This window comes from Podarcis melisellensis (assembly GCF_964234715.1).
Source record: "Podarcis melisellensis genome assembly, chromosome: 12".
NCBI classification, from domain to species: domain Eukaryota; kingdom Metazoa; phylum Chordata; class Lepidosauria; order Squamata; family Lacertidae; genus Podarcis; species Podarcis melisellensis.
The window spans coordinates 52,321,551-52,341,088 of record NC_138544.1 but is presented as its reverse complement, the minus strand read 5'-3'; the positions used below and the strand labels follow the sequence as shown (position 1 = coordinate 52,341,088).

At 46.2% G+C, this 19,538-nt stretch overlaps 1 protein-coding gene across 1 annotated transcript in view; it reads right to left on the bottom strand.

Annotated features, from left to right (window-relative positions):
- Window positions 1-2,517: 2,517 nt before the first annotated feature.
- The window catches only part of LOC309353170 (mitogen-activated protein kinase kinase kinase 3-like), a 114,474-nt gene continuing 97,453 nt past the window's right edge, over window positions 2,518-19,538 (bottom strand). Inside the window, exons 12-17 of the mRNA XM_081882410.1 lie at window positions 17,832-18,029; window positions 15,764-15,912; window positions 13,346-13,477; window positions 11,490-11,619; window positions 9,920-10,097; window positions 2,518-8,766 (exon numbers count right to left, since the gene is read on the bottom strand). Coding sequence (XP_081738536.1) covers window positions 8,538-8,766; window positions 9,920-10,097; window positions 11,490-11,619; window positions 13,346-13,477; window positions 15,764-15,912; window positions 17,832-18,029 — 1,016 coding nt within the window. The 3' untranslated portion in view covers window positions 2,518-8,537. The remainder of the gene's footprint in view (window positions 8,767-9,919; window positions 10,098-11,489; window positions 11,620-13,345; window positions 13,478-15,763; window positions 15,913-17,831; window positions 18,030-19,538) is intronic.

Genomic DNA, 19,538 nt, shown 5'->3' with positions numbered 1-19,538 from the left:
CAAATATAGGATGGGGAACACCTGGCTTACTAGCAGTACATGTGAAAAGGATCTAGGAGTCTTAGTGGACCACAAGCTTAACATAAATCAACAGTGTGATGCAGCAGCAAAAAAAGCTAATGGTAATGGTGTCCACATCAAGGGAAGTCATAGTCCCCCTCTATTCTGCCTTGCTTACAGTGGCGTAGCGTGGGGGGTGCAGGGGGGGCCGGCCGCACCGGGCGCAACATCTGGGGGGGTGCTCTCACTCAAGTGCTAAAATCCATGGGTTAGGGGGCGCAAATTACTTGCCTTGCCCCGGGTGCTGACAACCCACGCTATGCCACTGCTTGCTAGACCACACCTGGAATACTGTGTACAATTCTAGGCGCCACCGTTTGAGGAGGAGGATGTTGACAAGCTGGAATATGTGCAGATGAGCAAGATGATCAGGCGTGTGGAAACTAAGCCTTACAAGGGAAGATCGAAGGATGTTTAGCCTGGAAAAGGGGATAAAATATGAGAGCCATCTTCAAATATCACATGGGAGAGGGAACAAGATTATTTTCTCTTGCTCTGGAGGGTAGGACTTGAACCAATGGCTTCAAGTTGCAAGGAAGGAGATTCCGACTAAACATTTGGAAAAGCTTTGTGACAGTAAGAGCTGTTTGACAGTGGAACAGACTCCCACAAGAGGTGATGGACTCTCCTTCCTTGGAGGTTTTTAAGCAGATATTGAGTAGCCATCTGTCATTGGATGCTTTAGCTGAGTATATCCTGCATTGCAGGGGTTTGGACTGGATGATACTCAGGGTCCATTTGGTTCTGTGTAGAAAACCTCTGACCTACCATAACCCTTTGCGTTCCACGGTTTTCAACATCCCACTGCTTGCATCCAGAACGTATATTGTGTGTAGACCTCTGTGGACTTGTGGATGATCTGCCATGCATCTTGACAAATTGAACTCCAGTCTACAAAGGCTTATACTTACCACAGAAAACTTCCAGAAGGGCAGCTGTGTTAGTCTGCTGCAGCAAAAGCAACAGAGACTATTGCTGTTATGTACTGAAGTTCTCACCCTGGGCCAGCAGGGGGATTCTGTAGATAGTTATGCAAATGAAGGATCAAAAGTGACATTCAGTGATTGGATAGTTTTAGAAAGTTGCAACAGTTACGTTGTACTGGAGCTCTATATAAGCAGGCTAACTGAGCCCTTCGGTTCAGTTCTGTCCTGGCCTGTGAATAAACAAGAGCTGTTTGAAGAATCGTTGTGTCGTCTGATATAGAATCATAGAGTTGGAAGAGACCCCAAGGGCCATCGAGTCCAACCCCCTGCCAAGCAGGAAACATCATCAGAGCACTCCTGACATATGGTTGTCAAGCCTCTGCTTAAAGACCTCCAAAGAAGGAGACTCCACCACACTCCTTGGCAGCAAATTCCACTGTCAAACAGCTCTTACTGTCAGGAAGTTCTTCCTAATGTTTACTTCCCTTGATCTAGATGCTATACTCCTATTGATGCAGCCCAGAATTGCATTGGCTTTTTTAGCTGCCGCGTCACACTGTTGGCTCATGTCAAGTTTGTTGTCAACCAAGACTCCTAGATCCTTTTAACCCACAACTTAACAATTGTGGTACCTTAACAGCTAACACATTTAGTGTGATTTTGTTGAGATTCCTGCACTTCAAGAGGTTGGACTAGATGAATAGGCTACAGTCAGCTTCATCAAACACATTATGCTTGTGCCGTAATATATTTGATAGTGTTTGCTTAAGGTGCCACAGAATCTTTAGGGTTGTTTTTTTAAAAAAATATTATTTAAGGGACCATGAAACTCTTCTTCATTCTTGCTGAAAGAAGTTCTCACGAACTATCATGACCACACACAAAAAAGACCAGAAGCTACTGATCTGACAGTCAGTGTATCATCCAAGAATGTCAACTGGCAGACTTGAAACACAAACACCTACAGCCTTTGCTGGTATAAGGTAAAGGTAAAGGTACCCCTGCCCGTACGGGCCAGTCTTGACAGACTCTGGGGTTGTGTGCCCATCTCACTTAAGAGGCCAGGGGCCAGCGCTGTCCGGAGACACTTCCGGGTCACGTGGCCAGCGTGACATCGCTGCTCTGGCGAGCCAGAGCCGCACACGGAAACACCGTTTACCTTCCCGCCAGTAAGCGGTCCCTATTTATCTACTTGCACCCGGAGGTGCTTTCGAACTGCTAGGTTGGCAGGCGCTGGGACCGAGCAGCGGGAGCGCACCCCGCCGCAGGGATTCGAACCGGCGACCTTTCGATCGGCAAGTCCTGGGCGCTGAGGCTTTAACCCACAGCGCCACCTGCGTCCCTGCTGGTATAAAGGGGTAGCTTTATGTTCCTTACTAAATAAATAAAAATTAAGCTCTGATTTTTCCAAAGGGTGGGTGAAAAGATATAATCAGACACTTTTCCGGAATGAAGCATTTCACCAGACTGCAATCAGTGTGTTTCTTATTCCCTCCCCTTTTTTTAAAAAAATCAGAAATCTGCCCTCCTGTTACCACAAAATTTAAAAATATTTTATTTCATGCATTTGGAGAGGGAGAGAAGATAACAGCATTTACAGCATTTAACAAAGTACATTCAACAATGTGCCCCACATGCCAAAACAGCAGTATCTCTTTTTTCTTCCTATCAACAAATCCTTCTAGAACTAATAATTTACAATATTTAAAACCATCCATACCATGTAGAGTATGAACATATCTCGAGGATAAAGCGCTTTAACAGTGGTATTTATACTATGATGAAGGTTTGCAAAGTGGGCAGTTTTACAGCCAGGATTCAGCACGCAGCCCATGCCTCGTTCACGCTATGGTTTGGCAGTGTGTAATGCCCCCCATTGCTTTGTGGGACAATGTGACCCTTCTTATGTGCAAACGGATCTGGATGCGATGGGATCTTTTGATCTGGGATCCACCTGTTGAGTGCATGAACAGCGCAAAGGGGATATTGGCATTCTGCAAGCTAATTTCTCTTCAAGTGCTTGAGAGCCTTTAAAAGCCTCTTCCTCCCCTTAGCTCAGACGCAAACAAATGGAAATGGATGGATACTTCATTTTTTCCTCAACTTGAGTCCAAAAATTAACCTCATAACTGTCTCACTCGTCCAGTTTTCAACGCTGAAGTTTGAGAACACTTGTTTCTAGAAATGAGTGCATATCCCTATATTGCATATCCATATATTACATTAAACTGCACGAGCAGTCCTGTTCTGAAAGGCATTCGTTCGCATTTCAAGCTTCAGAACTGAATGCATTGTTTTCCCTTTTAATTAAACCTCATTCCTAGCAGGCTTTAATATTCCCCCGCTCCCCGCAAAATAATGGGTAAGATTCCGTGTTAGTCATACTGCAGACCCACTGAAGTCAATGGAACTAAGCAATCACAAGTTAAGTTGGATTTCACCCAGTACAATTATTTACAGGTGTCTCAGAGGAGGCCATCTTGCTCCGGGTTATGTGGCAGCCAGGGTGGGGAATATCAGGCCAAATGCGGCCCCTGGGCTACTCAGGTCTGGCCCTCGGAACTCTCCGTTATGCCTCTTGCTTGTCTGGATAGTAGAGAGGGAGGGTGTGTGTGTTGTATAGAGAAACTAACCTAATATATAACGTACAAAATAAAATTTATGCTCTGCTCACTTTTGCCTGTGGCCCCAGTCGCCGTTGCTATGTGGCCCTTGGAAGGTTTCCCAGGAGGGAATGTGGCCCTCAGGCTCACAAAAAGGTACACCAGCCCTGTATTCTAGCCTCAGAATGCAAAGCTTTGTACCCAAAGCTATTGGTTTCCCTATGCACCATGTGGACAACAAGATAAAAAAGAACCCCAGAACTTGTCTCTTACTATCTATTTTGGGGAGGGGGGGTGAGAGGGAGTGAGAGCACTCATTTTGCAAAGTAAGAGAGTCACGGCTTCAGCAGTAGCTGGGCAGCACAATAATAATGCACCAAGAACGATCCTGAGTGTGGCCTGTAGTAGAAAGTCTGGTGGCTTTTCCTTTTGGGTGCAGCAAGACACTAAATGGCTCTTTGGTCCCTTCTAGCTGTTAGATCTGTGAGCATGTCTGCATTGTGATTTTAAACAACTTTCAATATGGGTCCGTCCCGTCCCCCCCGTGCCCTGGCGGCAGTAGCCTAGGAACTGTAGTTGGGTGGACAATTCAGGATCTGTAATTTTAGGTTTCCCAGATATGCAAAACCGCCACTTCCCCAACTTCTTGGCAGGAAGGTGCAACTGTTAATCCAGTTTCACACCAGCTTCAGAGATCTGCTTAAGGGCTGGATCTGTAAAGTTAGATATACAGTTTCACTCCTAACCCATTTTTTCCTGTGCAAGGACAGACAACAAACAACAACACCACAATCTATCTACATGATGATATAGTCTTTGGGATGAGATTGAAGTGCTTTCAAAAGCAGCCACCCCACCTTACACCTGGAACTTACCTCCTGATAGGCTATGCGCCTTTTGAACGAATCGAACAATTTGCTTCCCACCTCCCCTGCCTCAAACTTCTGTCTTATTCTCCCTTGTGAACCTGAATCGCTGCAAGAGTTTTTGATGATGAGGAAGCGAAGGTACCTGAGGAGGAAGGACCTCACAACTCTGTACATATAAACATGGAAGGGGAAAGGGTGACATCAGTATATTGGTGACAAAGTCTGTGCATGCTGTGGCAAGAACCGCCAAAATAAGCAGGGGTGATCAATGCGCCAACTGGGGTAAAATCATGTGTCATGAAATCCAGGTCAGCCCAGTGAAGACCATAAAGAAAAGAATTACCGTATTTTTTGCTCTATAAGACTCACTTTTTCCCTCCTAAAAAGTAAGGGGAAATGTGTGTGCGTCTTATGGAGCGAATGCAGGCTGCGCAGCTATCCCAGAAGCCAGAACAGCAAGAGGGATTGCTGATTTCACTGCGCAGCGATCCCTCTTGCTGTTCTGGCTTCTGAGATTCAGAATATTTTTTTTCTTGTTTTCCTCCTCCAAAAACTAGGTGCGTCTTGTGGTCTGGTGCGTCTTAAAAAGCGAAAAATACGGTAGATTCAGCAAATGTGGAGCAAGATAAAACTGCCTGGTGAGCAAATGGCTCTGTCAGAATCAGAGATGGAGAACATGTGGCCCTCCGGATACTGTTGGACTCCGAATCCCATCATCTTTGACCAGGTTCACGTAGGGAGATGGGGAGTCCAAGCGCAAGTGGAGAGTCATGGGTTCCCATTCTCTGATTCAGAGCATCCGATATTCTGGCTCAGCACTCCTTCAATACATTTTAACCCTTGGATCTGCTCACACTTTTCAGAGGGCGAACTGAAGGCAAGAAACAAGGCTGAGAAACTTGTGGTAAAATGAGCCACGTTTGGGTTCTCTGCCCTTCTTCATCCTCGGATAAGCAATCTCATACACAGGAACAGGGTTGTTTTTTTTGGTGGCTGGAGTTCACAGTGTGACACAGCACTCAGTATCCAATGAATGACTCAAAATAAGAGTTGGTATGACTGACAGAGCCTAGCATTTGATGCTGGTGTAGACGGGTCAGTTCCTCATGGTATCAGTCCCGAGATACCAACCTCTGATTTTCCTGGGTGTGCGAATAAGGCCTTAGACACCATCTCGTGAAACTTGTGAACAGATCTTTTGGAAAGTAGGTCACATTACAGCCCTGCCCAGGCAAAACCTCTCTGCCTTTTGACATTTTCATCCTTCAGTACAGTATTAACATTTCCCCCAGCGCTCCCTGCGGAGCGAGAATGAAATCCAGATGGCAGGGGGTTAGAACCAGCAATCAAATTCTTCAGGGCAAGTGTTAATATATGAAGAAGAAAAAATAGCAACAGGGGAATCACGTCCCTTAAAAAATGAAAACAGAAATTCCAATGAGAACTGACATACATGCAGAGTCTGAGTGAACCTTCTCAAATCAAGAAAAGACCGTTCTTTTCATGGACTTGTCTATTTTACCAGCTTACTGTAATTCCACTGCCTAGTTGAAACCGATTTTGGGAGTAGTACATAAATAAATGAGTGGAACGCAATCACGCCCTCAGCCAGAGCTGGCTGAATTCCACTTATACTGAAACACACCGTGTAATCCAAAACAACTGATATCTGGCACAAAATTCGGCATCCAGACAATCTCTGCTTGTTTTAGTTTTTATGGCTGTAGAGGTGATCCAGAAAACGTGTGCCTTTGCCTAGTGAAATTTTAGGTGCTCAAAGGCACAGCCAGAATGTGGAGATGGGGAGGAGCAGGGCTCCAGCGTCACGTGCAGAACTCCTCGTATTTCTACTGTGGGCAGCAGAAGACATCATGTAAACGAAGCATATGCAAAGAACACACATTTGCTTAAAATGCACAACTGACTTAGGCCACACAATATAGATCACACTTTGGAACACAATCTGTTTTGTTTGTTTTCTTTTTGTGGGGTGAGGAGATACTAAAAAAAAATATAGCCATGGGATCTGCTGTTATTTGCCATGTTTCCAAAGGATTGCTAAACCGGCATTGAGCAACGTTGATCAACTCAGGAAGGAGATGACCAGATACAATTTTCTGTGACTGGCTGGCGGGACATCCCCTTGCAACCACAATTGAATATGATAACATCCACTTGCAGGCTGCTGAACAGCTTTTCCTTATCAAGGTCCCTACCATTTTAATGCTCCTTAGCATGTACAGTGGTACCTCTGGATACGAACGGGATCCCTTCCGGAGCCCCGTTCGCATCTAGAAGCAAACGTAACTAGCGACGGCACGTCTGCGCACGTCGCTTTTCGCCGCTTCTGCGCATGACGTCATTTCGAGTGTCTGTGCATGCGCAAGTGGCGAAACCCGGAAGTAACGCGCTCCGTTACTTCCGGGTTGCCGCGGAGCGCAACTCGAACGAACTCAACCCGAAGCGCATTCAGCCCGAGGTATGACTGCATATTCCCCTTAGCAATGCCTTTGGTGAAAAGTAGGGATGTCACCTGAATTAATCTTAGTTCAATTCTTCATAGGGGTTTAGTTGATTAACCAACTAAACCCACATTAAAAAATGTCATCCAAATAATCATTCCGAAGAAACGAGATAGATAGCACTTTCTTTGGTTTCAGAATATGTATAAATGTGCCACAACAGGCATCAACTTAGAAGAGGGAATGTTTCTTTTAAGACAGCACTTGACAGCTGTAGTTTGCAGAAGCGCTTCCATAAAAAGAAAATTATATATATATAAAAAAACCCTGCTGGCAATTAATGGGGGCGGGTGGGCACTTTTTAATCAATAAAAATGAACAACTGATTAATCCAATTGATCTGACAAAAGCTGCAACCCTGCACACAGTGGCCTGGAAGGGGTTCCCATTGAATTTAAGACGACTTATCTCTAATGGCTAGGATTGCATTGCATATGTTGCAGCTCTAGTAGTAAATCATTTTGAAACATTACTTCCGCCTCAGGAATTTTTTTTTTTTGAGAGCTTCCATTGCAAATAAGCAAGACGGGGGTCTTTAATGTGTAAACTGGCCCCTTACAATTGCAGGAAGCAGAGCCAAGAGACAGCTTGTGGATTCATGAGCAACCTCCTGTTTAGGGCTCTGGGCAAGGGAATATATTGCAGAGACAGACTGCTGTGGTCTACATCTCTGGGGGTTTTAAACAATTATTTCTCTCCTAGGTGGGTAGGTTAGAACTGCTTCTCCTTTGGGTCCAAGGAAAAGATAGCTTTGCGGGAATCTTACAAGGTTCTACAATTCCTATAGTTTCATGTTTGACATGATCACTTTTGCAGTCATATCCCTGACTCGATAACTTTAGGACGGACTGCGAATACGTTTGCCCTCTGGATTATAATTGCCATCCAATATACAAAGGTATCCTCTTTGCTTTCTGCTCCCAACAGCCAAAGACAGTTCTATCTGCACCATAACTCTTTGCTTCTAGGACTTAGTAATGGCTTCTCCTTTTTCAAACAGAAGTAGATATGTGCCTTTGATCTTTTGTGTTGGGGATTTATTTCCACTGGCTTCACGCCGCGCCTGCTTTTTTTAAGGGTTGCCAACCAGGTGACAAGCTAGTTCTACAGAGCACCCGGCCCATTCTGCGGCTTTCAGCGCTTGTCTCCCAACAAGAGGCTGCCAAACAATCTTTCATTTTTTGTTCTTTCGCGGCTGATCAAGTCCGTGAGACCCTAACGGACACGTCACGCAAGCAGGTAATTGAACGGCGTTCATAAGGCAAGATGTCCTTCCTTGCCAACATCACCTCAGTTCCTCCCAATCCCTCCATCTCAGTCACCCATCAGCCCCCACAAAGCCAAGATGGCTGCAAGTACGCTTTGGAGACTTGGCAAGATGGACGCCGCCTGGCCAACAAGGCGTGATTGTCAGCAGTGCAGCAGATATGGCAGTAACCCAAACAGGAAATTGAGGCTGGATCTGGAAGTTTGCGGTTTTGGTCCTGTTGCTCAGTCCTCCGCGATGGTGTGAATCTTTGGTCCTTTCCCCGTCCCTCCCGATAACGGGAAGGTCTGCTAGAGGCTAAAGCTCACGAACGGGTGCCTCAGGAGGTCTTCTGCGGTGGGCCTTCGCTTCTCTTCCACGAAGATCAACTTGAGGAAGCTGCGGCAGTAGTCCGAGACGCCATCTGGAAGCTGGGGCTTTGTGGGCTGTGTTGCGATCTTGAAAATGGCGGCCATGGCTTCAAATTCTGCCCAGGGTGGCTTCTCAGTCAGCATTTCCACCACGGTGCAGCCCACACTCCTGCAAGACAACGCCAAGGGGAAGGAAGGAATTAGGAAAGAAGAAAGGCTCTCTTACCCTCACAATTCATTGAATATTACATTTCAATCCAACCTTGCATCCAAAGGAGCCCTGGGCAGTAAACACAAACATGTGTATATATATATATATATATATATATATATATATATATATATATATATATATGCTTTCGTAGATTTTCACGGGTACAGGAATGCAGGTTTTGGTGTCCTCGGGTGTCTTCCCGTGTAAAAGTTGGGGTGTCTAGGCGACGTTTCGACGAGGTCTCACTCGTCGAAGATGACGAGTGAGACCTCGTCGAAACGTCGCCTAGACACCCCAACTTTTACACGGGAAGACACCCGAGGACACCAAAACCTGCATATATATATATATACACACACACACACACACACACACACACACACCGTATTTTTCACTCTATAAGACGCACCAGACCATAAGACGCACCTAGTTTTTGGAGGAGGAAAACAAGAAAAAAATATTCTGAATCTCAGAAGCCAGAACAGCAAGAGGGATCGCTGCGCACTGAAAGCAGCAATCACTCTTGCTGTTCTGGCTTCTGGGATAGCTGCGCAGTCTGCATTCACTCCATAAGACACACACACATTTCCCCTTACTTTTTAGGAGGGAAAAAGTGAGCCTCGTAGAGCAAAAAATATGGTATTTCAAAACTCAATCAATCACACATATTATGGTTTTTATAGCATTTATATCAATATACAAAATGCCTTAGGTGGTCCTATCTGATTTTTCCTCACAACAACTCTCTGAGGAAAACCTGGCTGATAGAAAGTGATTCGGCCTGTTTTATCCATTGCCCAAAAGGAAGGTGGAAGTTGAGAAGACTGGAAAATCTTCTACCACATGCAAGCTGAAGACTGTTACCAATACGTGCAAATCTCATTTATTTTCCGTTCATTTCTAACTTTTCTTTAAAATCCAGCGCTTATTGTTGTAACAATCTTATTCAAACCACTTTGTGAGATCTGCCTGAAAAGCAGGACGCCATTCTCTAAATAAAAAGGCATTCACAATTATATACACTAGGAGATTCCAGCAATAACTCTGCTATCGCTACCCTTCCACCTCAACAACCGAAACACATTTCTGGGATTAACTGAGATCTTACCACACGTCAGCTTTCCTTCCATATCCTTCCCCGCTGATCACCTCGGGGCTCATCCAGTATGGCGTCCCCGTCACGGACTTCATCCCTGTTCCAGACATACAGATGGTCTGAATGCGTTTGCTGGCACCAAAGTCTCCGAGTTTCACGTTCCCGGCAGAATCTCTCAATATGTTGGCACCTAAAGAAAGTAAGAAAACAGCCCATTTCTGAAATGGAAGCTTAATGGCAGAGCATGTTGGAGGATACGGTGGCACCATTCACATAGCGAAAGCTACCACAGAGATAGCAATGTTTTCAAAAGCAGGGGATCCGTGTCTTGGCTTCTGAAAAACCAGGGGTCTGCAGGACTTAGCTAGTGGGGATCCTTTGGGCTAGATGGATCAATGGTCTAGCAGTCTTGCACTGTACAAAATGTTGAATATCTTGTTTAAATATTAGGTTTCATTATTGTTCCATCTTAAAAAGCAGAGACATCACCTTGCCAACAAAGGCCCGTATAGTCAAAGCTATGGTTTTCCCAGTAGTGATGTATGGAAGTGAGAGCTGGACCATAAAGAAGGCTGATTGCCAAAGAATTGATGCTTTTGAATTATGGTGCTGGAGGAGACTCTTGAGAGTCCCATGGACTGCAAGAAGATGAAACCTATCCATTCTGAAGGAAATCAGCCCTGAGTGCTCACTAGAAGGACAGATCGTGAAGCTGAGGCTCCAATACTTTGGCCACCTCATGAGAAGAGAAGACTCCCTGGAAAAGACCCCAATGTTGGGAAAGATGGAGGGCACAAGGAGAAGGGGACAACAGAAGACAAGATGGTTGGACAGTGTTCTCGAAGCTACCAGCATGAGTTTGACCAAACTGCGGGAGGCAGTGGAAGACAGGAGTGCCTGGCATGCTCTGCTCCATGGAGTCACGAAGAGTCAGACACGACTAAACGACTAAACAACAACAAATTGTGGTTGTTGTTAATTAAATTTGTTGGTTTCTTTATCTTGCCCGAAGTGACCCAAGGTGAATTCCGGCCTACTAAAAAAACAAAGTGGAAAACTCACAGGTACAACTAAAACTGGGGGAGGAAGGACAACAGCGAACTTTATGCATGGGTTCTGAACAAATATTTAACTTTCTTTGCGCCGGAACCAGTGTTTTTGCAACGTTACATGGCTGAGTCTTTCCCCACCACCTTCAACAATCAGAATGTTTGCTGGCATTTCTTAACATCAGCTTAACTCAGCTGGGTGGAGGTGGTTCAGGGCTCATGGTCAATAGTATTACGTGTTGCTTTTCCCCACTGAGAGCATGCTTGCGGGTTGCAATAGGCCAGGCATAGGCAAACTCAGCCCTCCAGATGTTTTGGGACTACAACTCCCATCATCCCTAGCTAACAGTGGTCAGGGATGATGGGAGTCGTAGTCCCAAAACATCTGGAGGGCCTAGTTTGCCTATGCCTGTAATGCGCCCTTGGGGTTTATGCAAAATGTGCCTGCGCTGAATGGATTGGACTTCTTTGTCGCTTACAGTCAACGAGCTCACCTAAGCGAGCGGAACATTCCCCCTGGGATAGCCACCTACCTTTGATATCTCTGTGTACAATCATGTTGCTGTGCAGGTAGAAAACCCCTTGCAGGATCTGCCGCGTGTACTTCCGGGTCACATTCTCGGTCAGGGCTCCGTATGCTTTCAGCTGGTCTTTGATGGAACCCTAAAGAAGGTAGGGGGACAAACAAGGCTCCGTTGGCTACTCTGGATAATGGAACCGTATCGTTTTATTAACGGCTCGAGCCATTTTGGTGAGGTTGGTCAAAAAGCAAGCTACATATCAAATAAGTAGCAACATTTCGAATCATAGAATCGTAGGGACCCCGAGGGTCAAATGCAAGCTGTCCCATACAGAGATCGAACCGGTAACCTTGGAGTTATTAGCTCACGCTCTAGCTAACTGAGCTATCTGCCAGGCATTTATGAAATGGAGAAGTGAACTATTAGCTGACAGGACTGAAGGATCCTTCTTGCACCTGCTGAAAAGGGGGATATTTTGCTGCAGTTTCCTCTGCTAAAGAGAGTTTAAATGCCAAGGGGAAGGGAACATACAGTACTCAATTAAAAATGGTTGTTGTTTTTTAATGTGGAAATTGTCTTAAAGTTACCTTAAACCACAGGACAATACTGAAGATTCCAAATACTAGCTGCATTCCTCCCACCGTAAATGAAGCATACTGACATTTTAACACACATAGGTGTGCAAACTGTGTTTTCTTTTTCCCCGAAAGCATATTGAAAACATTTCAAAATAGATGCAAAATTGCTTTGAGAAAGCACTGAGGAAGGGAAGGGGCCATGACATCACGAACACTGGCCAATCAGTGGCTACCGAACCACCTCAGCCTGTATAAAATTTTATATCTTTTCGCAGTTTATATCAGCTGTCAGGCTCTGATCTCTATGTGACATTTCTCCAAAGAGGAGTACGTTCAAAATTATTTCAGGAAAGCAGGGGCACAGTCCATGTGGGCTGCAAGAAAAGGTTTGCTGGCGAAGGAAGACAGAGAGTGCCGGTTTTAGGGCAGTGCAGAAATTTCCTTTCCCTTTTCGAGTTGAGGAGGCACAAAATAACAACAACATCTGTTTTTTGTAATAATGTGACGTTTCAGTGAGCCTGTTGGGCAGACCCATAACGAAAGCAACTGTGCCAAAAGGAATTATTGTGGAAATAAGCAGTATTTAGAGGGGAGAGTATAGCTGTCAACTTTTTCCCTTTTCTTGTGAGGAATCCTATTCAGAATAAGGGAATTTCCCTTTTAAAAAAGGGGAAACGTTGACAGCTATGGGGGAGAGGCACCAGATTTTGCGGCAGAATCCGAGACCAGGGAAGAGAGACGGCGGAAGAAGATTGGAAGAAATTTAAGGACTATCTTGGGAAATATTGCAAAATTAATGAATGTTAGAATGATGTTGGTTTAGAAATTAAGTGGTTTTCAGCTGTAATGATTAAGTAAAAAGAAAAGAAAGGTTAAAAATTAAACGAAAATTAAGGGAGAGGATTTGTTGAATTAATAATTAGAAATTGGAATACAGAAAGGGGAGGTATGAGGAGGTCGGGGAAGTAAATTATAAGAAAATAAGGGATTGAAATATTACTTGTTTTTAAATGGTTTTTAGTTTTGAATTTTGTTTTTTGTGTTTGTTATTTTTTGTGTTTCTGTTTTGTATTTATTACTGGGGTTTTTTTTGTATAACTTTTGAAACTTCAATAAATATCTTTTTTTAAAAAAAAGAGAGGCACCAGATTTTTGTCCTCGCTCAGGGAGCCATATGACCAAAGTCTGCTCCTGGGACACTGAAGGTCGACAACAATTTGGAGTTTGGGAGCTCTGGGTTTATTAAGAAGTCCACAACCTTTACAAAAACGCCCATGCAGGCTGACTTACCCCTGGCATGTATTCCACGAAGATGGACAGCTTTCTTTCCTCAGCATCCCGCAAGCAACCGTAATACTGGACGATCCGCTCGTGGCGGAGGGTTTTGAGCAGCTGGATCTCGCATTCCAAGGCATTCACCTCCTGCAGAAAGACAGAAGCAGTTGCAGGTGGAAAAGGAAGGGACTGTGGACATAGCTAGTTGTTCTGGGGTGCAGGGCACGGATGGTGTTCGTGCAAGTCCTTCGGTCCCTGAAACGTCAAGCAGCACGGCAAGGAACCGGTGTGGGCTTCCAAAAATAGAAGACGGTTTCTCCGTGCTAACTGGATTCACACAATCGCTTCCTTCTCCCAAAATGAAGCCCCAACAGATAGGGGAGAAAATAATAAGAGCATCCTGAAGATCAGAAAACTCAGAAGGTCCACCTTGCTTCAGAAGGTTCCACCACTGGGCAGCCAGGTATCTCTGGGAAGCTCACATGCAGAACATGTTTGTCCCCAACACATGGTGTTGAGAGGTCCGTCGCTTCAAAGGTGTTAATATTATTATTACAGTGGTACCCCAGGCTAAGCACTTAATTCGTTCCGGAGGTCCGTACTTAACCTGAAACTGTTCTTAACCTGAAGCACCACTTTAGCTAATGGGGCCTCCTGCTGCCGCTGCGCGATTTCTGTTCTCACCCTGAAGCAAAGTTCTTAACCTGAAGCACTATTTCTGGGTTAGTGGAGTCTGTAACCTGAAGCGTATGTAATCTGAAGCATATATAACCTGGGGTACCATTGTATTATTATTATTATTATTATTATTATTATTATTATTATTATTATTACAGTGGACGCTCGGATTGTGAACGTGATCCATGCGGGAGGCACGTTCGCAACCCACAGCTTCTGCATCCTGCAGCGCTGCATCTGCTCACATGTGAGTTGCAATTTGGTCTTCTGCGCATGTACACCTCACCTGGAGTACTGTGTCCAGTTCTGGACACCACAGTTCAAGAAGGACACTGACAAACTGGAACGTGTCCAGAGGAGGGCAACCAAAATGGTCAAAGGCCTGGAAACGATGCCTTATGAGGAACGGCTAAGGGAGCTGGGCATGTTTAGCCTGGAGAAGAGGAGGTTCAGGGGTGATATGATAGCCATGTTCAAATATATAAAAGGATGTCACATAGAGGAGGGAGAAAGGTTGTTTTCTGCTGCTCCAGAGAAGCGGACACGGAGCAAGGGATCCAAACTACAAGAAAGAAGATTCCACCTAAACATTAGGAAGAACTTCCTGACAGTAAGAGCTGTTCGACAGTGGAATTTGCTGCCAAGGAGTGTGGTGGAGTCTCCTTCTTTGGAGGTCTTTAAGCAGAGGCTTGACAACCATATGTCAGGAATGCTCTGATGGTGTTTCCTGCTTGGCAGGGGGTTGGACTCGATGGCCCTTGTGGTCTCTTCCAACTCTATGATTCTATGATTCTATGTGCAAAGCACGATTTAGTGGTTCTGCGCATGCGCGAGCACCGAAACCCGGAAGTAACCCGTTCCTGTACTTCCTGGTTTCGGCGTGTCTGTAACCCGAAAATGAACAGCCTGAAGCATCTGTAACCCAAGGTAAGGCTGTATTATTATTATTATTATTATTATTATTATTATTATTGGCAATGGCCAATTTGCATGGGAATTACATTCCAGACCAATGTCGGTGGGGCCCTTGCAAGGCCACCCTATCCGCCCCTTTTCATGACATTTTCAGGTCACTTCCAGGGCCGGCGTGATGCACACAGTTACACACATATTGGACGCACCTAAAACATTCCCTGCCTGTACAGTGGTACCTTGGTACTCGAAAGACTTGGCTCCCAAATAAATCGGCTCCCGAACGCCACAAACCCAGAAGTAAGCTTTCCAGTTGGGGGTGTTTTTCGGAACCAAACATCCGACGCTGCTTCCGGTTGAGTGCAGGAAGCTCCTGCAGACAATCAGAAGCCGCACCTTGGTTTTCGAACAGTTTCGGGAGTTGAACGGACTCCCGGAACGGATTAAGTTTGAGAACCAAGATAGCGCTGTAGTGAGGTTTGCATAAATGGCCCTTCATCCAAAGATCCGAGGGTGCTTCACAGGGGAAAAATACAAAATGAGAGTGCACAATGCACTATAAAACAATTAACTTCCCCTCTGTTAAGCTGCCATGTCTAACAGCCATGGACACATCTATCCTCCTCGACTTTTCTCTGCAAAAGCAAGCACAAAGAACCAGGGTGCGCAATCTCTCTGCGCTTCCTTGCTGATATCCCAGGTCCTTCTCAATTGCTTATGACCGCTTATTGCCCCCTTCAGACCATCCTGCCCCACAGACGAACAAACACCCACACCCACATACGTTAATTTGGGAAGGGGGGGGAGAGTTCACACTGCGTCTTATCTGGTCCACATACTCACTTTGCTTGTCTCTTGGCTGTCAGGGTCAAAGGGCACCTGCTTTACAGAGAGCTCCCGGCCAGTGTCAACGTCGTAGCAAAGGTAGACCTCCCCGAAGGCACCTCGGCCCAGCAGCTTCCCAAGTCTCCAGTTCACTGGGGCCTGCAGCGCTACAAGGGAGGCAGAAACCAATGTCAGGGTGGGGTGGGGAGAAAGGCTTGAGACATCCTTGGTCTCCACACCAGCGCAGCCTTCACCATGTCAAAGAGTTGCAACGTCTGCATTTTTTCCACTTGCACGTAATATGATGGCACCTTCAGAACACCAGTTTTCATTTCGAAGAAACCTGCCTCTTTCTGGGCGCAAGAGGGAAGCAAGCCCCCAGTTCTGATTCAGGGAAAAAAAACCAGTTCCTGAATTGTCAAAAAAATTGGCAGGGTGGCATCGCTGTAGCCTTTCTGACTCCAGGGGGTCTGCGAAGCTGCAATTACGATTCCAAGCCTGATATTTCATACACTGTGCAACTGGGGACTCTCCAAGCCAAACACAGCTGTGGCCTGCCTGGAGCTTGACAACGCTCCTGTTACTGCAAAAAACCTTCCCTTCCAAAAACAGCCAGACCTAAAGGGTTCTGGAGTCCTTTAATGGTTCACCATAGATGGGGTAGGGACGCGGGTGGCGCTGTGGGTTAAACCACAGAGCCTAGGACTTGCTGATCAGAAAGTCGGCAGCTCGAATCCCCGCGATGGGGTGAGCTCCCGTTGCTCAGTCCCTGCTCCTGCCAACCTAGTAGTCTGAAAGCACGTCAAAGTGCAAGTAGATAAATAGGTACCGCTCCGGCGGGAAGATAAACGGTGTTTCTGTGCGCTGCTCTGGTTCGCCATAAGCGGCTTAGTCATGCTGGCCACATGACCCGGAAGCAGTACACCGGCTCCCTCGGCCAATAAAGTGAGATGAGCGCCGCAACTCCAGAGTCGGCCACGACTGGACCAAATGGTCAGGGGTCCCTTTACCTTTATAGATGGGGTGCATTCTGCCGCCCCAGGAGTTCGCAGGGCCTTTTTTGTTCCCTGTGACAACTGGTAGATCCCTCTAGCCAAGTACTACCAATGGAAGGTTTACAGCAAACTCACAACGCAGGGGTTGGAAACCCATGGCCCTCCAGATATTGTTGGGACTCCGACTCCCATCAGCCCCAGCCACTGGGACAAATCCTGAGGGATGATGGGAGTTGCAGTTCAACAACATCTGGAAGGCACCAGGTTCCTTTCCTTTGCAGTGAAGCAATCCCTTCAAGGCCAGCTCACTTTGCTTTTTGAATTTAAGAACAAGACAAAACAAAACCCTCTTTGCTGGCAAAATGCAGTTCTGCTCTATGTTAACATCTCTGTGGGAGCACTAAGTTTCTGTGAATTTGGCAAAATGCAGACCCCCCTACAGATCACGTTCGCCCACCTCAACAGGCATGAAAGATCTTCACAATCTGAACAGCCTTTAAATGTGATTGCCTTAGAATGTTCATTACATTACGCAATTGCATCGGAATGTTTATCCTGTTTGTTATGAACTGATAGGTTCAAATGATTGGCAGTTTGCTTGACAGGGACTTTAAAATGTTCTAGCAGGCCACGTAATCAAAAATGAGAGTCATTCGCTGGGTTCCCATGCTACGCTTCGAAATGGTTGAGTGTCTCATCGTTACTGAAACAGAACATTGATTGGCTTTTTCGTTTCGCTGGAAAATTTGCAGCGTGCAAATTCAAGGAACAAATAATAATAAATAAATAACCAGGCATCCTGCAAGCTACGCCCTGATTCCTCCGCAGTCCGAGCATTGGTTATTCAAGTCGGCATTCAGTTTTGCCGATGAGGCACAGAGCAAGGCAAGGTTTCGCAAAGTTGGCTTTCCAGTTCTTGTTGTTTTGGACTACAATTCCCATCATCCCTGACCGCTGCTCCTGCTAGCTAGGGATGATGGGAGTTGTAGTCCAGCAACAGCTGGAGACTGAAGTTTGGGAAACCCTGGAGTAGGGAAGGCCCTTCCTAGCCTCCCCCCCCCAACAGCCCCTTCGCTGGGGGGCCCACTTACTGTTCCTCGTCTTGGCTGGAGAGGAGCCGAAACCTTGGAATATCTTGTCGCAGTTGTGCCACCACTTGTTTCCCCCGCGTTCCTCGTACCGCAAGGTGACAAGCTTGTTGTCTCCGTTGAAGCTTTTCGTCCTGCTTGATGGCATGATCTGGAAGAGGTTCTCTGGTGGCGCGTAACTCCTGGGGAAGGTTCTCCGGCCTTTCGGGGCAGGAAGAAGAAAAAGAGTTTGGATTCGATATCCCGCTTTATCACTACCCGAAGGAGTCTCAAAGCGGCTAGCATTCTCCTTTCCCTTCCTCCCCCACAACAAACACCCTGTGAGGTGAATGGGGCTGAGAGACTTCAGAGAAGTGTGACTGGCCCAAGGTCACCCAGCAGCTGCATGTGGAGGAGCGGGGAAGCGAACCCGGTTCACCACATTACAAGTCCACTGCTCTTAACCACTACACCACATTGGCTCTGACTGCCTTTTGGCTTAAGTGAAGCTGCAAGTGGGTACAGTGCACGGCGAATGCATGCCGAGCTCTGCATCAGTGAGGAAACTGCCTTACACCGAGTCAGACCACCAGCCCATCTAGTCTGAATATTGTCTACACTGACTGGCAGCATCTCTCCAGAGAGGGCGACTTTTCGAAATGCTAGGAACCGACACCTGGGCCCATTTGCATGCAGAGGATGATGATGATTGGGTAGCGCTCTGGGTTAAACCACAGAGCCTCAGACTTGCTGATCAGAAGGTCGGCGGTTCGAATCCCCATGACAGGGTGAGCTCCCATTGCTCAGTCCCAGCTCCTGCAAACCTAGCAGTTCAAAAGCATGTCAAAGTGCAAGTAGATAAATAGGTACCACTCCGGCGGGAAGGTAAAGGGCGTTTCCATGCGCTGCTCTGGTTCGCCAGAAGCAGCTTAGTCATGCTGGCCACATGATCCGGAAGCTGTATGCTGGCTCCCTCAGTCAGTAAAGCGAGATGAGCGCCGCAACCCCAGAGTCAGCTACGACTGGACCTAATGGTCAGGGGTTCCTTTACCTTTACTATACCCACTCTGGGAGGCTCCCAACAGAATATTAAGAATATGAAGAACAAAATAAAACATCAAACATTAAAAACTTCCCTAAAGAAGGCTGCCTTCGGGTGTCTTTTTAGAAATGTCAGGTAGTTGTTTATTTCCTTGACATCTGGTGGGAAGCGTTCCACAGGGCAGGTGCCACTACCGAGAAGGCCCTCTGCCTGGTTCCCTGTAACCTCACTTCTCGCAGGGAGGGAACGGCCAAAAGGCAGTCAGAGCTGGACCTCAGTGTCTGGGCTGAACGGTGGGGGTGGAGACACTCCTTCAGGTCTACTGGGCTGAGGCTGTTTAGGGCTTTAAAGGTCAGCACCAACACTTTGAATTGTGTTCGGAAACGTACTGGGAGCCAATGCAGGTCTTTCAGGACCGGGGTTATGTGGTCTTATATGGTGTTATATGCAGTGCGTTTGTTCTTAAAAAATGTTTATGGGTACTCTCTCATTTTGAGTCAAGAAAAATCACCATTTCATAGTTCAAATCAGGGAAAATAAGTACAGTAAATGGACAAAAGTTCAAAGATTCACAGAATGTTTAGGGGTATGTGTATCCCTGCGACCCTACAGAAAAAAATCACTGATTGTATGGAAGGATGTCCTCATGCACTCAGCTACAGGCCTTTCCTAGTGTGGATCAGGCAGGT